We start from the raw sequence: 23,651 nt of genomic DNA, 5'->3' as shown, positions 1-23,651 counted from the left end.
AATAAGTCTCGGTGTTTAAGGTTTTAAACTATAAATTGAGCTTAATATAGGTTAGTATCTATTTACTTTTTTTGTTTGACTTTTTTTTTTTTTTTTTTTTTTTTTGAGACAGGGTTTCTCTGTAGTTTTGGAGCCTGTCTTGGAGTCTTGCTGTAGACCAGGCTGGACTTCAACTCATAAAGATCTGATTGACTGCCTTTGACTCCCGAGGGCTGGGCTTAAAGGCGTGAGCCACTTCAGCCCGGCTTTGTTCGCTTTTCTGTCTCCTCCCATCCTGCCCCCCAGGACCCGGTTTCTCTGTATAACAGCCCTGGCTGTCCTAAACTCACTCTGTAGACCAGGCTGGCCTCGAATTCACAGAGATCTGCCTGCCTCTGCCTCTGCCTCTGCCTCTGCCTCCTGAATGCTGGGATTAAAGGTGTGTGCCGCCGCCAAAGCCACTACCACTGGACTTGGCTATCCATTTCCTTTTTAGTGAGTCTCGATTGTCTTTCAAGGAAATTTTCTAGGGCCAAGAGTACGTACCTGTAGTCCCAGGTACTTGGGGGACTGAGGAATGAGAAGCATTTGATCCTATTAGTTCAACAGCAAAGGAGGTAATATGAGAAGCATTGAGTCTATCAGTTCAACATCACAGGAGGTAATTTGAGAAGCATTCAGCCCATCAGTTCAAAATCACAGGGGGTAATAACGGCAGATATCTTCTAAGAAAATCACTTTTCAAGCATGGTCCTGCATGCTTTTTATCTCTACACTTTTGAGGGAAAGGCAGGCAGATCTCTGAGTTAGAGGTGGGTCTGGTCTACAAAGCAAATTCCAGGACAGCCAGGGCTACACAGAGAAACCCTGTCTAAAAAAAACCAAACCAAACCAAAACAAACAAACAAAAGAAATATTGTTCTTTCTGCCGTTTCTCTGAGGAGGCAGGTCTCTCTCTCTCCTTCCCTTGCTTCCTTCCCTTTTCCAATAAAGCTTCCCAAGCAACCTCACAAAAAAAGAAAAACTATTTTGTACTATTATTTAATGAGTAAAGCTGTTCACAGTATCATTCCCCCAGTTTCCTTTTAACATCTGTGGTATCTGTAGTAATATTACCTGTTATGCCTGATATTGGTAGTATCTTCTCTCTTTTTTTCTGAGACAGGTTTTCTGTGTAGCCCTGGCTGTCCTGGAACTCACTCTGTAGACCAGGTTGCCTTCAAACTCAGAGGTCCACCTGCCTCTGCCTCCTGAGTGCTATGATTAAAAGCCTGTGCCTTCCCTGCTCTCCCCCCCACCCAGACTGATCTTGAAAGCCAAGGATGACCTTGAACTTCTGATTTTCTTCCATAGGGCTGGGTTAACAGGTTGGCATCACCACATTTGGTTAATGTGAAGCTGGAACTTGAACCCAGGGCCTCATACATGCTAGACACTCTACCAATAACATTCCCTGCTTCTTAACTTGTAAATTTAATTGTTAAAAAGATTTAACTTATGTGCGTGCAGAGACCATAAAGGGTCAAGTGTCCCTCACCTATCTAACAGTTCCTCTGAGGCAGTCCTCGATAGGCTGGAAGCCAGGAGGCCCTTGTGAGCCCCCTACATCTGCATCCGCCCCAAAGCCAGGCTTAGCGGGCCACAGGCAGTCTGTTATGTGGGCACCAGGAACAGAACTCCAGTCCTCATGACCACTGAAAGCACTCTCAACTGCTGAGCTATCTCTCCAGTTCCTCTATTTAACTGATTTTTAATTTAACGTATTAATTTATTTTTTGAAACAGGGTCTCACTATGTAGGCCTTGGACGTCCTGGAACTCACTAAGTAGACCAGGCTGGCCTTGAACTCAGAGATCCACCTGCCTCTGCCTCCCAAATGATGGAATGAAAGGCATGCACCACCACATCTGTCTTTAATTTGATGTTTATTATTTGCTTCCTTCTGCTTATTCACGTATTTATTTCCTAATTGCTAATGTTACAAACTGAAGTCATCTGTTTTCGATATTTCCCCTTCCTTAAAATTCAGGGTTCTAAACCAGGTAAGACTGCTCAGACATCATCCATCCTGACACTTGGGAGAATGAATCCCTGTATCAAAAAATAACAGCAACAACAAAAGCCAAAAAATGAAATTTCAGGTATTAAGTTTCCCCAAAAGTACTGCTTTAGTGGCATTTCACAAAAACTGATGCATTTAGTTTTTATCTTCATTAGGGAAAACAACTTTCTAAGCTAGGTGTAGTGTTGAATGTTGTTAATTGTAGCACTTGAAAGGCAGGGAGATATGGAGTTAGAACAGCAGGGCTACATAGTGAGACCCCGCTTCAAAAAAACCTAACTACTAGCCAGTCAGTGGTGTCATGCGCCTTTAATCCCAGCACTTGGGAGACAGAGGCAGGTGGATCTCTGTGAGTTCTAGGCCAGCCTGGTCTACAAAAGGGAGTTACAGGACAGTTAGAAAAACAAAAACAAAAACAAAAAACACCTAATTTTATTAAGTTGACCTGTTTATTCGTTGTTATATTCTTTTCCTGACATCTAATCTGACATGATATAGTTTGAATTCCTGATCTTCTTGTTACCATCTCCAGAGTGTTGGGATTATAACAGGCTTGCACCAGATAGGTATGGTGTGTAAACTGTCATACAGCTTGCCTAGCCTTCACCAGAGAGTTCTAAGTGGAAAAAAAAAATATATATATATATAATACAATGTTTATGAAAGTTTGGGTTTTTTATTATTTTTTGAAAGCTTATTTATGGACATGTTTGTGTGTATGTGTTAGGTTAAAGATCAATGTCACATGTCGTTAATTGCTCTGTTCTCCACCTCATTTAGGACAGTCTTACTGAATCTGGAGTTGACTAGATTGGCTGGCCAATGAGCACCATGGATCTGCTTCCCTCGGTCCCTCCCATGTTACTGAGTCATTGTTCTTACCCTTGAAAAACAATCTTTTAAATACAAAGTAACCAGGGGTAGGAGAGACAGTTCAGCAGTTAAACACACTCTTGATTTGAGTTCAGTTCCAAGCTTCCACATCCACAGCTCACAATTGCCAGCCTCCATGTGCTCCCACACATATGCATATAGACCTAGACAGACAGGCACAGTAAAATAAAAAAATGTCAGGTGTGATGGCATAGCACCAAGGTGAAGGGAGGAGGGAAAGAATTTCAAGGTCACCCTCAGCTACCAAGGGAATTTGATGCCAGCCTGGGTTATATGAGATGGTACCTCAAAATACCAACCAAGAGCCCTCCTGAGATGTTTGGTTCTTCAGCCAAGACTTCAGTGTGACATCAATCAGTTGTGCCAATGAAGAAGAAATTCATAGATGTTAGATTGGGAGACATGCTAAAGTGAATGGTGATTTTACCCAAAAGGTAAGCAGTGGAACACTATGCTCAATATTACAAATCCAGCAACATAAGGAAAAAGCACAGCTAGGGTCATCATGGTGCCAGCACCCATGTGCTCTTCAGTTGCTGTCTTTCTTATGTGCAGGCACAGGAAGGGCCAGTACAGACGACTCTCTGCACACCTGAATATGACCAAATTCAACTATGGCTGAATCTTAATATCATGATGGAGAACTAATGTCTAATAAAAAGTGACTGGTACATATGGAAAAACACAGAGACAAAAAAAGAACCCAGGAAACTAGAAGAAAATGAACGATAAACAACCTATCGTGGAGCTGGAGAGATGGCTCAGCAGTTATGAGCACTTACTCTCTTGCCTAAGACTCACGTTTGGTTCCCAGCACCCACATAGCAGTTTCCAACTGCCTATAGCTCTAGTCATGGAGGTGTGATGCCCTCTTCTGGCCTCCAAATGTTCTCACACAAATATGATGCACATAAATACATATACAACAAACAAAAACTTGAAACTTTACATCATTCCAATGTACTGTTATTAGGTTCCTTGAATTTATATATTCAAGATAGAAAAATCAGATTAATTTTCTGAGCACAAACATAAAAATAGAGCACATTTATTAACAGTAGGAAAGCTACACTTACAATAACAATGTATCAAATCTCATGTAGTAAACACAGCAAAAGAGAGGAACTCCTGGATATTCTGATGCAGTATCTTCAAAACCTGTCCTTAACACATACCCACATAAGGCATTCATTTCATAGGCAGAAAAAAATGACACCATTGAAACAGATTTCCTGGTTTTCAGCTTTGATTATATTCTACAGATACACTTGAAATAAAAAAAAAAAAAAAAGTCAACAAAAGCTGAGCACGGTGGCACATATCTCTAATCCCTGCATTAGAAGAAGCAAAAGCAGGTAGATCTCTGTGAAATCAAGGCCGGCTTTCCTCTACATAGTGAGTTCCAGGCCAGCCTGGCCTACAAAGTGAGACCCCAACTTTAAAAAAAGAAAAACAGCAAGAACACAATATTCATTCCTAAAATAAATGTGCATATATATTTATATATAACTTTTATTAATATTCTGTACAATGGCGAATACTTAGAAAGGTCTGAATTCTAACAAGCTGACCAGCTAGCCTGCTTGCTTGAGCATGTTTTCAGTTCCCCTGTGAATCACACTGATGTTTTTGGTCCATTAGTCCAGTGGAGAGAGTTCTATTTCTTTTTCTTCTTCTTTGGCGGCTCATCATCTGAGCTACTCTCTGTACTGCAACTGCTGCTACTGGAGGTGCTAGAGTCCGAGTCTGAGTCCGAGGAGGAGGAAGAAGAGGAGGAGGAGTAAACTGATGAGGAGGAGCTAGAGAGGCTGTCATCCGAGTCACTGTCTTCGGAGGAGGATGAGGCAGATGTCTCGCTCTCTGATGAAGACTCACTGGCCGAACTGTCACTGCTAGAGGTACTGGAACTCGTGACACTTTTAGACCTATTCAAGTTACACAAAAAAGCATGCACATATGGGAAGATGACATTTAACACAGTGCTTAAGAGTGATCATGCTGAGGGCCTGCACACTAGCCCTAGGCCCTGGTGTCTAGAGATCACCTAATTGCTGTAACACACGCCTCCCCTCTTTACAAGCTCTCCATCACTTCAGCAACTGAGTTCACAAGGTACACCTCCCATACTATGCCACCATGAGCATGCTGGCACATGGCTGTGATCCCAGGAGGTAGAGACAGGGGGATCAGAAGTTCTGCTACACAGTAAGGCAATCTGTCCCCTACAAATATAAAGAAAAACAAAGGAAGAGCAGGGCATGGTGGCTCAAGTCTGGAATTCTAGCACTCAAGAAGCTAAAGCAGAAGGATCACCAAGAGTTTGAGGCTAGCCTAGGGTACAGAGTAAGATCTAGTCTCAGAAAAATAAAACAAGGGCTAAAGAGAAGCCTTGGCTTTTAGAAGCCTATTTTGTCAGGGGACTGGAATTTGGATCCCAGCACCCAATTGAGCAGCTCAAAAACCCCTTTAACTTCAGTTCCAAGGGATCCAATGTGCCTTCTAACATCCAGAGGCACCTCTACATACACATGTAAATAACTCTAAAAATCAAAATCAAAAAAAAAAAAAAAAAACAGGACTGGAGATTAAAAGCACTGGCTCTTCCAGAGGACATGGATTCAACTCCTAGCACCCACATGGTGGCTCACAACCATCTATATTGAGATCAGGTACCCTCTTCTGGCCTGCAGGCAGAACAGTATATACATATATAACAAATAGATAAATCTTAAAAGAAATAAGCAAAACAACAACAAAGTCAGGCATGGTGTAATACACCTTTAAACCTTTCAATAGAGAGAGAGAGGGGCAGGCAGATCTCTGAGTTGAAGGCTAGCCTGTTCTATATAGCCAGTTCCAAGCCTATCAGGAGTATATAGTGAGTGTAGCTATGCCTAGGTTTAACAAAAACATTTGTTATATACTTTTGAGAGGTTCCAACTGAACCTGGGGCTCACTGGCTCCGCTGGGTTGGGTACTCAGTAATTCACCAGGATTCACGTATTTCTGCTGCCCAGCACTGTGGTTGCAGGAACCCCCCTGCTGCACCTAGCTATTTATGGTCCCCATTTTTCCAGTCCCCTTTTCCAAAATTTTGGTAAGATCTTATTGTTAGACTAGGTATACGGATTCTAGAACACTGTACAAAAAAAAAGAAAAAAGAAAAAAAGAAAAAATGGAGCTAATAAATTCCAGAAGAGGAAAGTATTAGAAAACACAATGATAATTAAGAATTGCAAACAAAGACTTCAGACCCCATCTTCCTCCCTCCAGGTAGTGCCATACCTACCTCTTCTTCTTGGCTTTTCTCTCTATATTAGTCTCTCCCATGCTAAAGGAATAAGGAAGAACAAAAGCTCCTATTAATAAGAGTGATTTTAGAAGCCTCTGCTAGCCTCAGAACATTCTGTTCTTATTACATATGCTCAAGGGCACATGATTTCTTTCTATAATCAACTAAAGTTTCCTGGGACAGGATACAGGCAGTACATATGGCTGACTTAGTGCTTAGCAACACATTTATCAAAACCAGTTAGTAGTTAAGATGACTGAACACACAAATCTGTTTCTTTGTTTAGAGCTTGAACTACTTACTGAACAAGCCAGGCAAACAAAAGCACAATAGATATAATCTGAGTTCCTAGAATTAGTTCTTTTACAAAATAAAGTTTAACCCAAATTTTAGTTACTGTTTAAACAAAAACAAAAAGCCCCACAGAACCTCAAGGCTGTATTCCCTAACATCATAAAGAGCAGTCTGGTGAGCTTTTGTGAAACGTGCAGATGCACAAGCTCGTGTGAGCACACAAATCGGTTAAAATGGCTACCTCACTAGTAGGGATTGGAGGTTTAGATATGCTAACACTTGTGAAAAGCACAGTATAGTGTCTGACACAGTAACCATTGATTAAAATCAACTAATACTAGTATAAACTGGATTGGTGGCACACACTGTAATCCCAGCACTCAGAATTCAGACAGGAGGACTGCAAATTTGAGACCAGCCTGAGATACATAGTGAGACAATGTCCAAAACCCAAAATAAACAAGAAATTCAGCTACTAGTAAAACAAAACTTTCAGCCCTTAATCAATAATGTAAATATTTGGGTAACTTCCTCTGGATACCACATGTAAACTTACCTTTGCTGCAACAATCTATTTTCTTTTTCTTTTAAAGCTTTCTTCAGCTCTGCTGTTCTTGAAGGCCTGTGGAGGTACTTTCTTTTTCCTTTGCACTCATAAGTCCAATGTCCAAATTCCAAGCATTTCTGACATCTTACATGTTGCTTATTGGCTTCACTACAAAGAATAAACAGAATATAAGTCTTAGAAGTTTTGTCTTCTCTGGGCGTTGGTGGCACATGCCTTTAATCCCAGTACTCGGGAGGCAGAGGCAAGTGGATCTCTGTGAGTTCAAGATCAGCCTGGTCTAAAGAGCTAGTTCCAGGACAGCCTCCAAAGCCACAGCAAAATCCTGTCTTAAAAAACAAACAAACAAAAAACAATAACAAAAAAGTAGCTTTGTCTTGTAATACTTTCTGACCTATAAAGGCATATAGTGATGTTTACTCTAACAGACACAGAAATAGTTATGTGGATCAATGCATGCAACCTGGGATTAACAGAACAAATCTTGGCTTCTTTAAGCCCAGTGTGGTGTTTCATGCTTGTAATCCTTCACTTTTCAGGCTAAAGCAGGAGAATGGCTGTAGCCTGAGCTACAGATCGAGAGATCCTGTCTCAAAGCAAAACAAACACATAAAAACAAATATTGTTTTTGCTTTCCAGTAATGATGCACTCAGAGCAACATTTTTAGTTCAGAATGCAAAGGATAATTACAGACTTTTATTTTACTTTATTCTTTGTAGTGCTAGATAGATATTAAACTCAGGGCCTCCTACATGCACACGGAGCAAATACTACCACCAAGGTAGACCACTAACCCATTAAAACACTTTTAAGGATGGGAGATGGCTGGGTGGGTAAGGGTGCTTCCTATATGCCTGAAGATCTGAGTTGGATCCCTGGATCTGTATGGTGGAAGGAGCAGAGAACTGACCCCAACAAGTTCCTCTGGCCTCAATTCCTATACACACACACTTAAACCGCCCCCCACCCCCAACACACAGAACAGGGTTTCTTTTCTTTTTTTCTTTTTTTTGTTTTTCGAGACAGGGTTTCTCTGTGTAGCTTTGCAGCCTATCCTGGCACTCACTCTGGAGACCAGGCTGGCCTCGAACTCACAGAGATCCGCCTGCGTCTGCCTCCCAAGTGCTGTGATTAAAGGGGTGCTCCACCAACGCCCGGTCACACAATAGGGTTTCTATATGTTAATAGCCCCAGTTGTCTTGAAACTCTGTAGACCAGGCTAGCCTTAAACTCAGAGATCCACTTGTTTCTGCCTTCTGAGTGCTAGGAATAAAGGCATGATCTAACACATCTGGCCCAATACTCAGGTTTATGACTAATAAATCACAGCTTACATCAAAAGCAAGAAAGTTAAAAGCAAGCAGGTAATAGATCCATAAACAGTATTTTCCTTTCAGTTTCACATAACTTTAAATCCAACATGCCACTATCACATGGCCATACAGAGGGTGAACATAACATTGCTGGGAGGTTTTGTTTTAAGATGAGGTCTTGCCAAGTTTGGTGGCACATGCCTTTAATCTCAGTACTCAGGAGACAGAAACAGGTAGATTTCTGAGTTCCAAGCCAGCCTGCTCTACAAAAGTGAATTCCAGGATAGCTAGGGTTGTTACAAAGAAACCCTGTGTCGAAAAACAAGACAAAACAAAACAAGCCATCTTGTCACTTAAGTAGCCTAAGTCTGGATCCAAAAGAACCAGTTTAAGAGAGAAAAGGGGTGAAATGAGATCCTAGTAACTTAATTTAGCACTGTTAAAATTAAGGTTTTTTAAATTTTATTTGTTTATTGAGCCATGGTCTCAGTATGCAGCTCTGAATGTCCTGGAACTAGATATGTAGATCAGGCTAACCTTGGGCTAAGTGCTGGGATTAAAGTCCTGGGCTATGGCCAGGGATGGTGGCTCAAACCTTTAATCCCAGCGCGTGGGAGGCAGAGGCAGGTGGATCTCGGAGTTAGAGTACAGCCTGGCCACAAAGCAAATTTCAGAACAGACAGGGCTATGTGAAAAGACCCTGTCTCGAAACACCAATCAAAAATAAAGAATGGGAGCAAAAGAAATTAAAGGAAGCGTTCGCCTGTTATAGGCCATCAAGTTTCCTAAACAAAATTCTTACCAGATTGAGAGAGATTAAATAAAGGTGTAAATTTATTAATTCTTAAACAGCTAGCTAGCTTTGACAGAAAAAAAAAGTTCTCACCGCCTCAAAGCAATTATACCATTGTCTAGCGTTTCTTTTCCCAAGCCCTCTGGTGACTCGGTCTTTCCTACGCCTTTCAGCCTGTCTTGAAATGTCACCCCTCCACTAATGTATTTCCAGTCCAACTAATTTGAAGAAGCCTTTCCCGTATTCCCATCACAGCCTCTTATTTCCTACAAAGATTTTTAAAACTACCAACTGTACTTGTTCAGAGGATTAACTGGTTCCACATTTAGACTATAAGCTGCGTGTCCCGAACATTTTTCTTCACTGAAAAAAAAAAAGGCATGGAGTGGTAGGTACTAAAAGAACTATTTACTGAAGGAGAGAGTCGCAGAAAGTGAGTCGGTAGATGGGAAAAGAGTAAAGGCATTGTAGACAGGCTTGTTTCTAGGAAAGGCGGTAGGAAGGAGACCGGAAATGCTGCAAAGGAATAAGTGGGAGAAGTTTGGGTCCTCGGGAGTGAAGGTGTGGGAATCAGGCATCCAGGCTACCTTGACAAACGTGTGAGACGGACAGAGGATCATAAACCACACAACCAACAACCCTTGGATTCATTTCGGACTCTCCGAGCCCGCTCAGTCCCGCAGCCCGCGCCAGCTCACTAACTAGCGGACTGGCGTCTCCACACCCACAGCCCTCTCGCAGACCCCACTGGGCGTCGTCTCACTTACGCTTGTCTCCGAGCTATCAGCCGATGCATGGGAGTCGCCATCTTGGAGCTGCCGAGCCTGCCGCACAGGCTTTTGGGAAACTCCGAAGGATGGGGCGGGGCCTTCAAACCTCCACGGCCGTGGGCGGAGCCAGACCGGTTTATCCCAACAGAGGTGATTGGTGGCCCCCCGCTGGTGTGTTATGTCAAATGTGGGCCTTGTGTTTAGTATGAATATGATTAGGACCTTGAAGGGTGAAATTAGCGTTCAGAAAACCTGTAATCCCAGCGTTCTCGAGACCGAGGGAAGAGGGTTGCTATGTGTTCAAGGCCAATCTTGAAAACAGTTAAGACCCTGATTCAAAACAAAATTCCGGCTTGGCTGACCACTCTTTTAATTTCAGCACTCAGAAGGCAAAGTCAGGCTGGTCTCAGTGAGTTGTAAAATGTTGAGGCTAGCTTATATACGAACCTATCTCAGAAAAAAAAAAAATTAAAGCAGGGCAGTAGTGGCTCACACCTTTAATCCCAGTACTCCAGAGGCAGAAGCAGGCAGATCTCGCGTTCAAGGCCAGCCTGGTGTACAGAGTGAGTTTCAGGACAGCCAGGGCTATTACACAAAGAAATCCTATCTCAAAATATCCCCCAGTGCTGGGATTAAAGGCGTGTGCCACCAACGCCGGGCTAGGCACAGGGTTTATATAGGGCTTCTTAGGGGCAGAGTTTTTCCAGGGTGGAGATTGGTCAGATTTCAATGCCTGGGTTTATAATGGGTAGATCTCCTGCTCAGGGATTGGTTAGTTTTCTCGAAGGTTTAGGGTCAGATTTGCCTCTGGTTTCAGGGCCAAAGTGTGTTTCTTTCACTGGTCCTTTTTAGCCTTTGGGCTCCAATTTTAGGGCCAGAGTATATTTCTTTCACTGGTTCTGATTCCAGGGACAAAGTGTGTTTCTTTGGCACTGGTTTCAGGGTCAGGGTACATTTCTTTGGTTCTGGTTGCAGGGCCAAAGTGTATTTCTTTGGCTCTGCTCAGGATGTGTTTGTTTGGCTGGGCCTTTTTCCTTACAAAAACAAACAAAATTATGCCCTGGTGGCACAAGCCTTTAATCCTAGCACTTGGGCAGAGGATAGCAGATCTCTAGGAGTTCAATGTCAGCTCAGGCTATAGAATTAAAGGGCCAGGGAAAGAACATGGTTTTTAAATGGCTATTTTGGCCTTTTTTTTTTTACAACTCTAATAGTGGTCTTATTCTCGAATGGTGGGATTAACAACACAAAGATAGAGAATAATAAATAATGCAAGGGAGCTTGTCTGCAGAAATAGAGAAGGAAGCTGATATGCTGAAGAAACAAAAAGGAATAGACCTTCCTACACTTGGCTATCTTGTCTTTTGATTCTTTTTTTTTTTTTATTTTCCTGCAAATTGCATGAGGCTTTATTGTTGTTTAACGAGCTAACCCCATGTTAGCTCGGGTCTTTCACCCACCTGCCATGGCGGATGGCTAGCAAAGACAGCTCGAACCAGCTGCCGAGAGATCTTGTAGGGCAGCGTAAGGGGAGTATCTAGGGGTACGCACAGGCTCAGGATTGGTGTGCCTCCAGGCTTGGAGGGCTTGTCCTGTGTTGATTGGCCAATTGGTTGTTATGGCCCATAGGCCCTCCCAGGGTAGTTGCTATGCTCTGCGTGTCATTGCTGTGCACTTGTCCGTAAAGCACACCCAGAGCGCTGCCAGCTAACTTCTGATTGGTTCCTTGCCACGAGGCAGGCATCTGACTTCTAGTGATTAGGACAAAGTCATGGCAAGCATGTGTTACTATCATGGCTGCCAAAATGGGGAGCTGGTCCCTTCATTCCCCCATTTGTCCTTTGATTCTTAAGTTATCACCATAACTTCATTACAATAAATTAATTTGCCCCTCCCCCCTTTTGACAACAGCTCTGGCTGTAGATCAGGCTGGCCTCAAACTTATAATAAGAGATCTTCCTGCCTTTGCCTCCCAGGTACCTGAGATTAAAGGTATGTGCCTCCACCTCTGGCTCTTTTGTTTCTTGAGACAAGGATATCCAAAGTCCAGGCTGATTTCCAATTTGTTACATAGCAAAGAATAACCTTGAAATTCTGATCCTCCTGCTTCTACTTCTCAAGTGCTAGGATTATATCTGTGAACCACAGTTTTCAGTTGGTGTGGTACTGGGAATTGGACCCAGAGCTTCTTGCACACTGGGCTTGCATTGAACCACTTGAGCTACGTGTTTAGCCCAGTTTTTTATTTTAACTGAAAATAATTTTTTTTTGAGAATTAGCACTAGCTAGCCTGGAATCCTTGTAGATCAGAGTATTCTCAAGCAGCTATCTGCCTGTCTCTATCTCCTGAATACTGGGATTTTTTTAAAAGTTTTTTTTTTAGTTTAATTTAATTTTTAATATAGAGTCTGGTCTGGTTTGGTAGGCCATGCTTGCCTTGAACTCTCAATCCTCCCGTAGTGAGGCAGGAGGTTCCATAAGTAACAGGTCACTGGAATGACTTATGTTTCTATAAGGAACATGTCAGGAAAAAAAAATAGCTAAACAACAAAACCAAAAAGACGCACTCCATGCTTGGAGAGGACCTTTCTGCAAGATCTGTGCAATTAATATGTTCAGATCCCAACAAAGGCAGAGAGCTGAGTGACACTGCGAATCAGAGGCTTCTCCATCAAATCATGCAAGCTGCCAAGGGGAGAGAAAAACTAACTGAAGTCAGAAGCCACTACTGATTCCTCATGGCAAGGACAATCAACTCTGTGCTCCATATCCAAGCATTTTATTTGCTTAATCAGGAATGTATTACTTACTGAAGTGTATGTGAAGTTCTACATTCCATACCCAGTTTTTGCTTCTCATTTGTCACTGACTACAAGGTGATGTGAGCCTGAGGATATAATGACTTTATTCTAATTTTAATTTCTGTGCGGTTTTTGTGGGAGGGGAAGGAGGGGCATTTCAAGACAGGGTTTCTCTGTAGCTTTGGAGGCTGTCCTGGAACTCACTCTGTAGACCATGCTGGGCTCAGACTCACAGAGATCTGTCTGCTTTGGCCACCTGAATGCTATGATTAACAATATGCCCCACAATGCCTAGCTGTGACATTCTTTTCTTTTCTTTTATTATTTATTTTGGTTTTTTGAGACATGGTTTCTCTGTATTGCTTTGGAGCCTGTTCTAGAACTGGCTCTGTAGACGAGGCTGGCCTCTAACTCACAGAGATCCACCTGCCTCTCCTTTGGAGTGTTGGGATTAAAGGCACAAGCCACCAATGCCTGGCTTAAAAAACAAAATGAATCAAAAACAAAAACAAAAACAAGAACAAAAAAAAAACCAAAACTACAGGCTGTCATGATAGTTGAGCAGTTAGAGCACTTCTTGCACTTGCAGAGATCTGGGTTTGGTTCCCAGTGCCCACACAGTGGCTCACGACCTCCTGTAACTCCAGTTTCAAGGCTTTCAACCCCCTCTGCTGAACATATGTACACATATGTACATACTGTCAAAACACTCACACAGATAAAGTAAATCTTTTTTTTTAAATTACAACTGTTTTCTTTATGGAGAAATTAATTTGGGGGACGATGCATATTATCTTCCATTGGACATAGATTTCTGAAGCTTTACTAACTCTAGATGGGCAAGGATCTCGTAGTATGACTCAGTGGTGGGGCCCTTACCTGACATATGCTAGGCCTGGGGTTCATAGAGGAGAGAGGATCAGGGAAGTCTCAAAACTGTTTCTGGGGTAATTAACACATTCTTCTTTTTTTAGTAGCTATCAGCAACTGGGATGTTTTGTACTCAGGGGAAGTCTCAGTCTGGCAAACAGGAAATATTTATCTCCAAGTCTAGCCAGTTTCAGGGACAAACAGTTCAGTTAGTGCATTATACAGTTTATGAGACAAGGAATGGGAATTTGGAGCATCTGTGTCTGGTCTGCCACAGGTCAACAGGGCACCAGGGCAGGCTGACCTAATCATATAAGGAAGAGTTTGTGTTTGCAATAAGCTAAAGGTTTTTTTTTTTTTTTTTTGTCCAGTTAAATGCAGTGTGTGTGTGTGTGTGTGTGTGTGTGTGTTGAGATGGGGTCTCACTATGCAACCCTGGCTAGCCTGGAAGTCACAGCTAGACCAAGCTGTCTTTGAAATCATGGATGATTCATTTGCCTCTGCCGCCCACTCTGAAGTGCTAGGATTACAGGCATGAGCTATATTTGGTTTTGTGTTTGTTTGTTTGTTTTGAAACATGGTCTCTCTACCTATCCTGGGCTCCTGAGTGCCAGATTAAAGGTGTGTGCTAAATTAAAGGTGTGTCCCACCATCACACTTTTTTTTGTTGTTTTTTTTGTTTTTTTTTTTTTTTGTTTTTTGAGACAGGGTTTCTCTGTGGCTTTGGAGGCTGTCCAATACACTTATTTTTTTTAATCAATCATTTTATTTTGTTTACTGTTAGAGTGCTTCGGGGACAGACCCAGTCAGATTCCTTGGCAGGCAAGGGTTTCCAAGGCAGGGGACAAACATGCTAGGCAGACAGCGCTTAGTGAGAAGTTTTAATAGAAAAGGGGGGAGGAAAGAGAAAAGAGGTAAAGAGACACAGAGACAGAGAGAGGACAGAAGAGGGAAGCAGGAAATGTTCTGTCTGCCTCAGGGGAATAACAGGAGAGAGAGAGAGCAGGAAAGAGTGTAAGTGGTCGGGGATCTGTCTTTTAGAAGGGTCCTTTGCACCTGCATGCAAACTACGAAACCATGGAACCCTGGCTGAGCTGACCAGGGTACTGCCTGAGTGCATTCTTCCAGGTGTCAGGGGCAGGCCAGCATAATGTCTGAATCCTTACATTTTCCTTTTTGGTTTTGTTTATGTTTCATTCATTTTATTTATTTATTTTCATATAGGTATTTTGCCTGAATGTATAACTGTGTACAACATGTGTGCAATACTTTGGAGACCAGAAAAAGTTGTTGGATCCTCTGAAACTAAAGTTAGAGTTGTGAGCCATCATTCAGGTATTGGGAATGGAATCCTGGCCCTTTATAAGTGTAGCCAGTGCCCTTCAGTGCTGACCTATATCTCCAGTCCCTGTTTTATTTGCTTTGGAAATGTATGCTGGGCAGTCATGGGACACACCCTTCACCCTAGCACTTGGGAGGCTGAGGCAGGCAGATCTATGTGCGTCTGAGGCTAGCCTGGTCTACAGAGTGAGTTGCAGTACAGCCAGGGCTATACAGAAAAGCCCTGTCTGGAGAGAAAAAAAAAGGAAAAAATATAATTAATTAATCAGCTAATTAATTAATTTTCAGCACAGGGAGCATAGATCTATTAAAGAAAAATGAGAAGAAATTCCCAAAAATAGAAGAGATTCCAAGGGAAGAATAATTTATTTTGTGATGAACATGAAATGTAGCTATGGTTGGTCTTGAACTCATCAATATTCCTGCCCAAAGCCTTTGAGTTTACAGAAGTGAACCTCCATGCCTGGCTTATTTTATTTAATTAATTATTTTTTTGGGGGGGGTTTCAAGACAGGGTTTCTCTGTGTAGCTTTGGAGCCTATCCTGGCACTTGCTCTGGAGACCAGGCTGGCCTCGAACTCACAGAAATCCACCTGCCTCTGCCTCCCGAGTGCTGGGATTAAAGGCATGCACCATCAACGCCCTGCTAAAAAGCCTGAGCCTGGTTTTTCACCTTTTTTTTATTTTTTATTTTTGGCAGAGAGATTTATCGTTACACTTATTGCCTGTATATATTGTATATACTTATTGTGCTTATTGTATATAGTTTTTCTTATGTTAGGTATAGCCTTTTGTGGACGGAAGTTTCTGTCACGCCTGGTCCTATAGTCCTTTAGTCACAAATAAACACACAACAGCTTACATTAGTCATAAGCTGTTTGGCTGATAGCTCAGGCTTCTTATTGGCTAACTCTCTTTTAATTATTAACCCATTTCTATTGATCTTGTATCTACACATAGTCTTGGCTTACCAGAGAATGCCCGGTAATTTCCTTCCCGGTAGCAACATGGCATCTCTGGAGACTTACTCTCTGTGTCCCTCCCCTCCCCTTAATTCTCCTTGCAGATCCTCCTATAATTACTGCCTGGCTATATTCTGCCTGTCCTTTGGCCAAAACAGCTTTAATCATCAACCAATAAGAAAAACATATATTCACAGCATACAGAAGGACATCCCCATCAGCCTTCTTTTTGTATTAGAGAAAAAAGGGGAATTGTTGTGATATATTATTTATGATTTATTAAAGCCTGCCTGAAGGTGCAGACAGCAAAGCTAGCCACAAGCCATAGAGTCAGGCAATTGTGATACACACCTTTAATCCCAGCAGCCAAGCAGTGGTGGTACACAACTTTAATTCCAGGACTTAAGAGACAAGCTGATGGATCTCTCTTAGTTAAAGGACACACGGAGCTACACGAAATTGGTCCAGTCCTAATGAGAAACAGTTTACCTAAAGGTGATCTCAGCACTTGGGATCACATGCCTTTAATTCCAGGATTTGAGAAGTATAAAAGGAAGAAGCAAAGTCAATCTTAAAAGATTTATTCTCCAGTCACTCTGAGGATAGGACAGCCCTTTCAGTAGACATAAGAGCTAGTGGTTGGCTGCTTTGCTTTTCTGGTCTTCACCGTGAAGCCTGAACCCCAATATCAGTCTCTGGGTTTTTATTATTCCTACTACAAATTGGTGCCCAATGAACCAATGGTAGCATGGTACAGAGCTGAGTAGAGAAACAGAAAAGAGGATCAGAGCTTGAAGGAAAGATAAGAGGAAGTTTGAAAAGTGGATCAGACCACTGGCCAGGAAGAGGCCATTTGGGTTGATATCTAAGGGGTATCTGGACCAGATCTGACTGTAAGGGTGGACAAGTTTACAATGGAAGGCACAGATCCCTCGAGTGAGGTAGAGAGATAAGGCACAAACTGCTCAGTGATTCGTCAAACACAGAGCAGGGGCTGAGGGAAAAAGCCTGAAGAATACTTGGATCTGAGAGATGAGAAACAAGGCCTTTACTTGTGGCAAACGGTCAGAGAAAGAGGGTTCACCAATCCTGGTGAAGGGGCCCAATGATCCTTTAGTTGGAAAAGTGAGGCTGTTTAAGGTTCCATGGTCTTGGTGCTGCTCACACTGCTGGGCAAGCCTGATGACTTTCACAGCACAAATGTTGTAAAACAGCAGAGAGATCTTGGCAGATTGGAGCCAAGGGGTCCTACAGTGGGGGTGAAGGGATCAGCCCCCCATTTCGGCAGCCATGACAGTAACACATGCTCGCTATGACCTTGTCTTAGTCACTAGAGGTTAGGTGCCTGCCTCATGACAAGGAACCAATCAGAAGTTAGCTGGTGATGCTATGCTTTACGACCCTGGGTGTACTTTATGGACAAGCACACAGCAATGACGCACAGAGCATAGCAACCACCCTGGGAAGGCCTATGGGCCATAACAACCAGTTGACCAATCAACACAGGGCAAGCTCTCCAATCCTGGAGGCACACCAATCATGAGCCTGTGCGTACCCCTAGACACTCCCCTTATGCTGCCCTATAAGATCTCTCGGCAGCCGGTTCAAACTGTCTTCTGTAGCCAACCGCCATGGTGGGTGGACAAAAGACCCAAGCTAACATGGTGTTAGCTCGTTAAATTACAATAAAGCCTCATGCAGTTTGCAGCAAGCTCTCGAATCTGCCTGGTGATTGGGGTGACCGTGGTCGTGGCCTGGGACCCTGGATACCTGAGTTTTCTGGGGGTCTAACAGGGGGAGAGAGAGAGAAAGAGAGAGAGAGAGAGAGAGAGAGAGAGAGAGAGAGAGAGAGAGAGAAAGAGAGAGAGAGAGAGACCATGCAGACAGGCTCAGGTGGAGAGTTTTATTGGGGAGTGGGGAGAGAAAGGAAGCACAGAGCAGCCTTGTGGGAAGAGAGAGACAGAGAAGCAGAGAGACAGACACACAGGGGAGGTCAGATAGGAGAGAGAGGAGGGAGACTGGCTGCCTTTGAAAGGGGATATAGTTGTAGTGACATAGCTGATGATGTTTCAGGACCCTGAGCAGGTCAGAGTTCTGTCTTGGTACTGGCAAGCGCATTCTGCCAGGTGACAGGGGACAAGCAAGCATAATGCCTTAATGCTAACTGTTGTGGCCTGACATTTCTCAGCCCCAAGCCACAGTAGCCATGAGGTTTGGCTTGAGTGGGGGAGTATGGACTTGGAAACTCCTAGCAACCCAATGGCGATAAAGACCAAATACAGGCATTTTTGTCATCTTTAGAGAGCTCTCAATTCTATGCTGCAAAACTAGAGTCTGTTCTTTATTCGGCATCTTCCTGGCTGTTTTCTAACCATGCTTCCCTAGCCATGAGGCCATTTATCTCTCCTCAGTCGACCCCTCTGCCTGGTCGCCCTCACTCTATCTGTGTCCTCACTTGTTACTTACACACCTCGCCCTCTGCCCAAGTGCAGGCCTATTCAAATACTTAGTCAATGCAAACTAGGGGACATTCCCCACTGAGGCCATGCTATTCAATAGCAAATCAGCCAGCATCCGCAGACCAGAGCTCCCAGTTACTGGAACCGCTGGAAATTTCCTAATGGAATTTTCCTGGTCCCCAACAGCTAATGAGTATATTTTGAGACTGTCTCATAACTATATGGACTTTTGTAGATTAGGATGTTGTTTTAGTTTTTGGCAGGTAGTTTTAGTTTTTTGCTGTGTATGTGATGGGAACCTGAATGACACTTTCATCATGGAGTCAGTTGTGCTAAGGCCTGTTTTTTGAGAACCTGTCAAAGAAAGAGAGAGAAAAAGGGGAAGGAAGGAAGGGAGGGAGAGAGGGAGGAGGAAAGAAAGAAAGAGAGAAAGAAAGAAAGCATGAACAAAGGAACCCACAATCGACAGAAATGATCTTGTTGGCAGTGACTGGGCTCAGGGCCTTGACTCCCACCCCCACCCCAGCATCCTCCATTGTTTAATTCCAGTAGGTTTCTGCTTCTGTCCTGGACCCTACTTTGCTGTTCCCACCATAAGTCCAAGCCTCATAATTTTTATTTGTGGACTGCAGTGAAAGGTTGTCTCGGGGCAGATGCCATCCCCACCCCCTGCTCCTGAGCATCAATGTCCTTCTTTATTTCCTCTGAGGTCAAATCTGCCCTGCTCTTTCCAAAGCCCCAGCCTGTACTTGTTACCTCTGACACTCCCACTGAAGTTAGGAAAGTCCAAGTCCCTATCCCATGCCATGATTATTTCAGAGCCTGCCCGGGCCTGTCTGCATTACTTAGCTGGAACCCTGTGCACACCCTATCTCTCCTTAAAGTACCTGTGAGACATTTTGGGGGACATCTAGCTCGTGATGACAAAACTTAGTGTAGCTTGTTAGACTCCCGGAAAACTCAGGCCTCCGGGGTCTCAGCCCAGGACCTCGGTCATCCCAATCACCAGGCAGATTCGAAAGCTTGCTGCAAACTGCATGAGGCTTTATTGTTTAACGAGCTAACCCCATGTAGCTTGGGTCTTTCACCCACCCGCCATGGCAGATGGCTGGCAAAGACACCTCAAAGGGGCTGCAGAGAGATCTTGTAGGGCAGCATAAGGGGAGTGTCTAGGGGTATGCACAGGCTCACGATTGGTGTGCCTTCAGGCTTGCTCTGTGTTGATTGGCCAACTGGTTGTTATGGCCCATAGGCCAACCCAGGGTGGTTGCTATGCTCTGCGCATCATTGCTGTGCACTTGTCCATAAAGCACACCCAAGAGCCGTAAAGCATAGCGCCACCAGCTAACTTCTGATTGGTTCCTTGCCAAGAGGCAGGCATCTGACCTCTTAGTGACCAAGGCAAGGTCATGGCGAGCATGTGTTGCCGAAATGGGGAGTTGTTCCCTTCAAGCTGACCCTGTACCCCAAGTTCCACCTGACCAAACCAGTTTGACCAATCTAAGCTGGATAAATCAGGGTCTCTCACTGAAACTCCATTCTTTTTTTTTTTTGGCAAAGTTTTACTTTGTACTTTACATACCAAGTTCTAGGCCAGCCAGAGCTGCAACATAGTGAGACTCTCTTTCAGAAAAATAAAAAAACATAGATCTTCAATTTTCATGTCTCTGTTCAGTTGGCCCTGCACATACTTTTAGGGCCTAGAAGCAGCCAATGCTTGGGATGAGAGACACAGAGAGAGACAGAGACAGAGACAGAGACAGATATATATATATATATATATATATATATATATATATATATATAGAGAGAGAGAGAGAGAGAGAGAACCCAAGTATGTGTGTGTGGTTGTGGCGGGGTGGTGGCAGGAGCTTATTTATAAAGAAGTAATTGATGTAACTGATTCCAGTGCTCTTGCCTGGGTGTGGTGAGCCATAGCTGTAATCCCAGCATTCACTAAGCTCTGGCAGCAGGGGCATGGTGAGTTTGTAGGCAGGCTGGGTGACATAGAAAGTATTATAAAAGAGCTGTCGAGATGGTTCTTGCTGCCCAGCCTAATGGCTTTAGTTTGATCCACAGGACCCACAAGATAGAAGGAGACAACCGACTCCCAAAGATTTCTCATTTAACCTCCATATGCTCATCACTCATTAAAGAAAATCAATTAGAAAAGAAGGCTGGGTGTGGTAGTACCATGGACTTGTAACCCCAGCACTCATGAAGTGGAGGCTACAGGCGCTGCAAACTCTAGGCCAGTCTAAGGGACTTAGAAAATTGCAAACCAGCCAGGGCTTTTAAGTGAGACCTTTGTCTCCATAAGATTTGGGCTGTAGGCAAGCCTGTAGAGCATTTTGTTATTTAGTGATATTTAGTGATTGGTGTGGGTGGGGCCACCCTGGGGATGGTAGTTCTGGGTTCTGTAAGAAAGCAGGCTGAGTTGGGCTTGGTGGCATATTCTTTTAATCCTAGCATTCACAGGCAGAGGCAGACCTCTGTGAGTTCAAGGCCAGACGGACCTACATATCAAAATTCAGGATAGCCAGAGCTACACAGAGAGACCCTGTCTCAAAAAAAAAAAAAAAAAAAAGAAAGCAAAAGAAATCAGGTTGAGCAAGCCAGTATGTGACTCTCCTCCATGGTGTCTATATCTACTCCTGCCTTGGCTTTCCTCAGTGGATTGTGATACGGGATATGGAAGCCAAATAAACCCTTTCTTTCCCAAGTTGCTTTTGGTCATGTGTTTCAGCACAGCAGTAGTAACCCTGAGACAACCTTGTTTTAAAAAACAAACAAGTGCTGGGCATGTGGTACATGCCTTTAATCTCACCATTTTGGAGGCAGAGACTGGTGTATCTCTGAGCTCAAGGCCAGCCTGGTCCACATACGGAGTTCCAGGCCGGCCAGGGCTGCATACCCAGTCTTAAGCAAGCAAGCAAGCAAGCAAGCAAGCAAGCAAAAACTCAAAACAAACGAGAAGAAAGGGGGAGGGGGCTAGAGAAATGTCTCAGCATTTAAGAGAATGTAGTGTTCTCCCAAAGGACCTGATTTAGATTCCCAGTGCCCATATTTCTAGCTCTGGAAGATTGATGCCTCTGGCCTCCACAGGCACCTGCACATACCCACAAATGAACATGACATATACACATAATTTACAATAAAACACTTTGTTTTTAGAAAGAAACAAAAACTCAAAGCTACACAGAGAAACCCTGTTTCGAAAAACAAAAAAAAACAAAAAAAAAAACAAAAAAAAAAACAAAAAAGAAGAAGGAACAAAAAAGAAAGAAAGGAAAAGAAGGAAAGAGAAAGAGACTTTGGGCTGGAAGTACTAGGATCCTTAAGCCAACTGGTCTTCCTGCTAGAATGAGTCTATATTGTCCTTTGCTGGCCCTGATCTTCTAGTTAACTGGTGATCCACTCTTAGTGAGCACTTGGCATATGGAGTCTTGAGGCCAGAGCAGGGAAATGGTGGGATTTGTCTAGGGTCTCTCAACCTACTCCCTTGAGAGAGTTGGTTGACTCAAGTGATTATTCCTCAAAAAAATTGTTGTTGCAGGCCAAGCATGGTAGCTCACTCCTTTAATCCCAGCACTCAGGAGGCACAGCAGGTATATCTCTGTGAGTTGGAGGCCAACCTGGTCTTCAAAGCGAGTTGCAGGACAGCCCAGACTATAGCACACAGAAATCCTGTCTTAAAAAAAGAAAAGAAGGGGCTGGAGAGATGGCTCAGAGGTTAAGAGCACTGGTTCCTCTTCCAGAGGTCCTGGGTTCAATTCCCAGCAACCACATGGTGGCTCACAACCATCTGTTATGAGATCTGGTGCCCTCTTCTGGTGTTTAGACAGACATGGAAGCAGAATGTTGTATACAAAATAAATAAATAATATCTTTAAAAAAGAAATTAAAGAAAAGAAGGGAGAGGGAACTGGGATTGGAATGTAAAAAATAAAATGAATAACTTATCTCTTCTTTTTTTAATTTTTAAATTAATTTTTTCACTTTTTAAGTGTGTGTGTGTGTGTGTGTGTGTGTGTGTGTGTGTATTATCATGCCCATTGCAAGGAGGTTAGAGAACAGCTTGTTGGAGTTAGTTTTCTCCTTCCATCATGTAGGTCTTAGGGATTCAATTCAAATTATCAGGCTAAGTAACAAGTACCTTTACCCACTGAGTCATCTTGCTTCACTGTGGGGAGCTGATAAAGTCCTCAGCAAATGCAAATTGTTGACATGAATAAGGCCATGTTAAGAACCCCAGTGCCAGCCGGGCATTGGTGGCACATGCCTTTAATCCCAGCCCTCGGGAAACAGAGGCAGGCGGATCTCTGTGAGTTCAAGGCCAGCCTGGTCTCCAGATCGAGTGTCAGGATAGGCTCCAAAGCTACACAGAGAAACCCTGTCTCGAAAAACAAAAAAACAAAACAAAAAAATCCCAGTGCCTCAGAACCACTGTTAATTAGCAAAATTCTCCCTGGGTCATGCTTGGAATTGGCAAAGCCTTCCTCAGGATATGTTCAAATGTTGGCATCTTGTACAGAAAGCAGCTTCCTCTTTGGTGTTTACATCATCTCTGCTGTACAGGGTGACAACCTTGATTCCAATTGTTTCATAGAAGCAAAGTCAAAGCTAGTCTGAGCTACATCAAACTGCCACAAAACAAATAAGCCAACAAATGAACAACTTCTGCTAGTGTTATGTGGTGGCACATGCTGTGATCTCAGCATTTGAGGAGTGAAGGCAGGAAGATCAGGAGTTCAAGGTCATCCTTGGTACATGAGTTCAAAGCCAAGCTGGGTTACCTATTCTAGTTTGCTTTCCTATGGCTGTGATAAACACCATGGCCAAATTTGGCTTACAAGTTTCAGGGAAGCAAAGAAAGGAACTCAAGGCAGGGTGTTGAGACAAAAACCACAGAAAAACAAGACCTGCCTGCTTACTTTCTCTGGCTTGCTCTGCTACCCATCCCCACTTTTTATGTGCATTAGTGTTTTACCTGCATGCATGTCTGTGTGAGGGTGTCAGATCTTAGAGTTACAGGTAGTTGTGAGCTTCCATGTGAGTGCTGAGAATTGAACCTAGGTCTTCTGGAAGAGCAGCCTGTGTTCTTAACCACTGATCCATTTCTTCAGACCCCTCAGTTACCTTTCTTTTCTCTTTTTCTTCCTTTCTTGTCTTTTCCTTTCTTTCTCTCTCTGTCTGTCTCTGTTTGTCTCTGTCTCTGTCTCTGTCTCTCTTTTCTTGTTTATCAAGACAGGGTT

General features: G+C 43.3%; 1 protein-coding gene across 2 annotated transcripts; it reads right to left on the bottom strand.

Annotated features, from left to right (window-relative positions):
* Positions 1-3,961: 3,961 nt before the first annotated feature.
* On the bottom strand, positions 3,962-10,117 carry Zcchc10 (zinc finger CCHC-type containing 10). 2 transcript variants are annotated; one of them, XM_027427553.2, is made up of 4 exons: positions 9,961-10,117; positions 7,078-7,236; positions 6,225-6,266; positions 3,962-4,860 (listed from the first exon to the last, which is right to left on the bottom strand). In XM_027427553.2, exons 1-4 carry the CDS (start codon positions 9,999-10,001, stop codon positions 4,593-4,595), a joined length of 510 nt encoding a protein of 169 aa, XP_027283354.1. In that variant the 5' UTR covers positions 10,002-10,117; the 3' UTR covers positions 3,962-4,592. The 2 variants fall into 2 exon arrangements, with proteins under 2 accessions (XP_027283354.1, XP_035303846.1); XM_035447955.1 differs by lacking the exon at positions 6,225-6,266.
* Between the last annotated feature and the right edge of the window lie 13,534 nt (positions 10,118-23,651).

The sequence above is a fragment of the Cricetulus griseus genome, chromosome 7 (assembly GCF_003668045.3).
Source record: "Cricetulus griseus strain 17A/GY chromosome 7, alternate assembly CriGri-PICRH-1.0, whole genome shotgun sequence".
Taxonomy (NCBI): domain Eukaryota; kingdom Metazoa; phylum Chordata; class Mammalia; order Rodentia; family Cricetidae; genus Cricetulus; species Cricetulus griseus.
The sequence above is the reverse complement of the archived record's forward strand: the minus strand, read 5'-3'. Positions and strand labels throughout refer to the sequence as shown.

Bases quoted from the DNA above. Each gene is read 5' to 3' on its own strand.
- Zcchc10 (XM_027427553.2), bottom strand. From the start codon at position 10,001: ATGGCGACTCCCATGCATCGGCTGATAGCTCGGAGACAAGC. The intron at 7,237-9,960 runs GTAAGTGAGACG...TATTCTTTGTAG, and splicing joins CTGATAGCTCGGAGACAAGC to TGAAGCCAATAAGCAACATG. The intron at 6,267-7,077 runs GTAAGTTTACAT...TTATTCCTTTAG, and splicing joins AATAGATTGTTGCAGCAAAG to CATGGGAGAGACTAATATAG.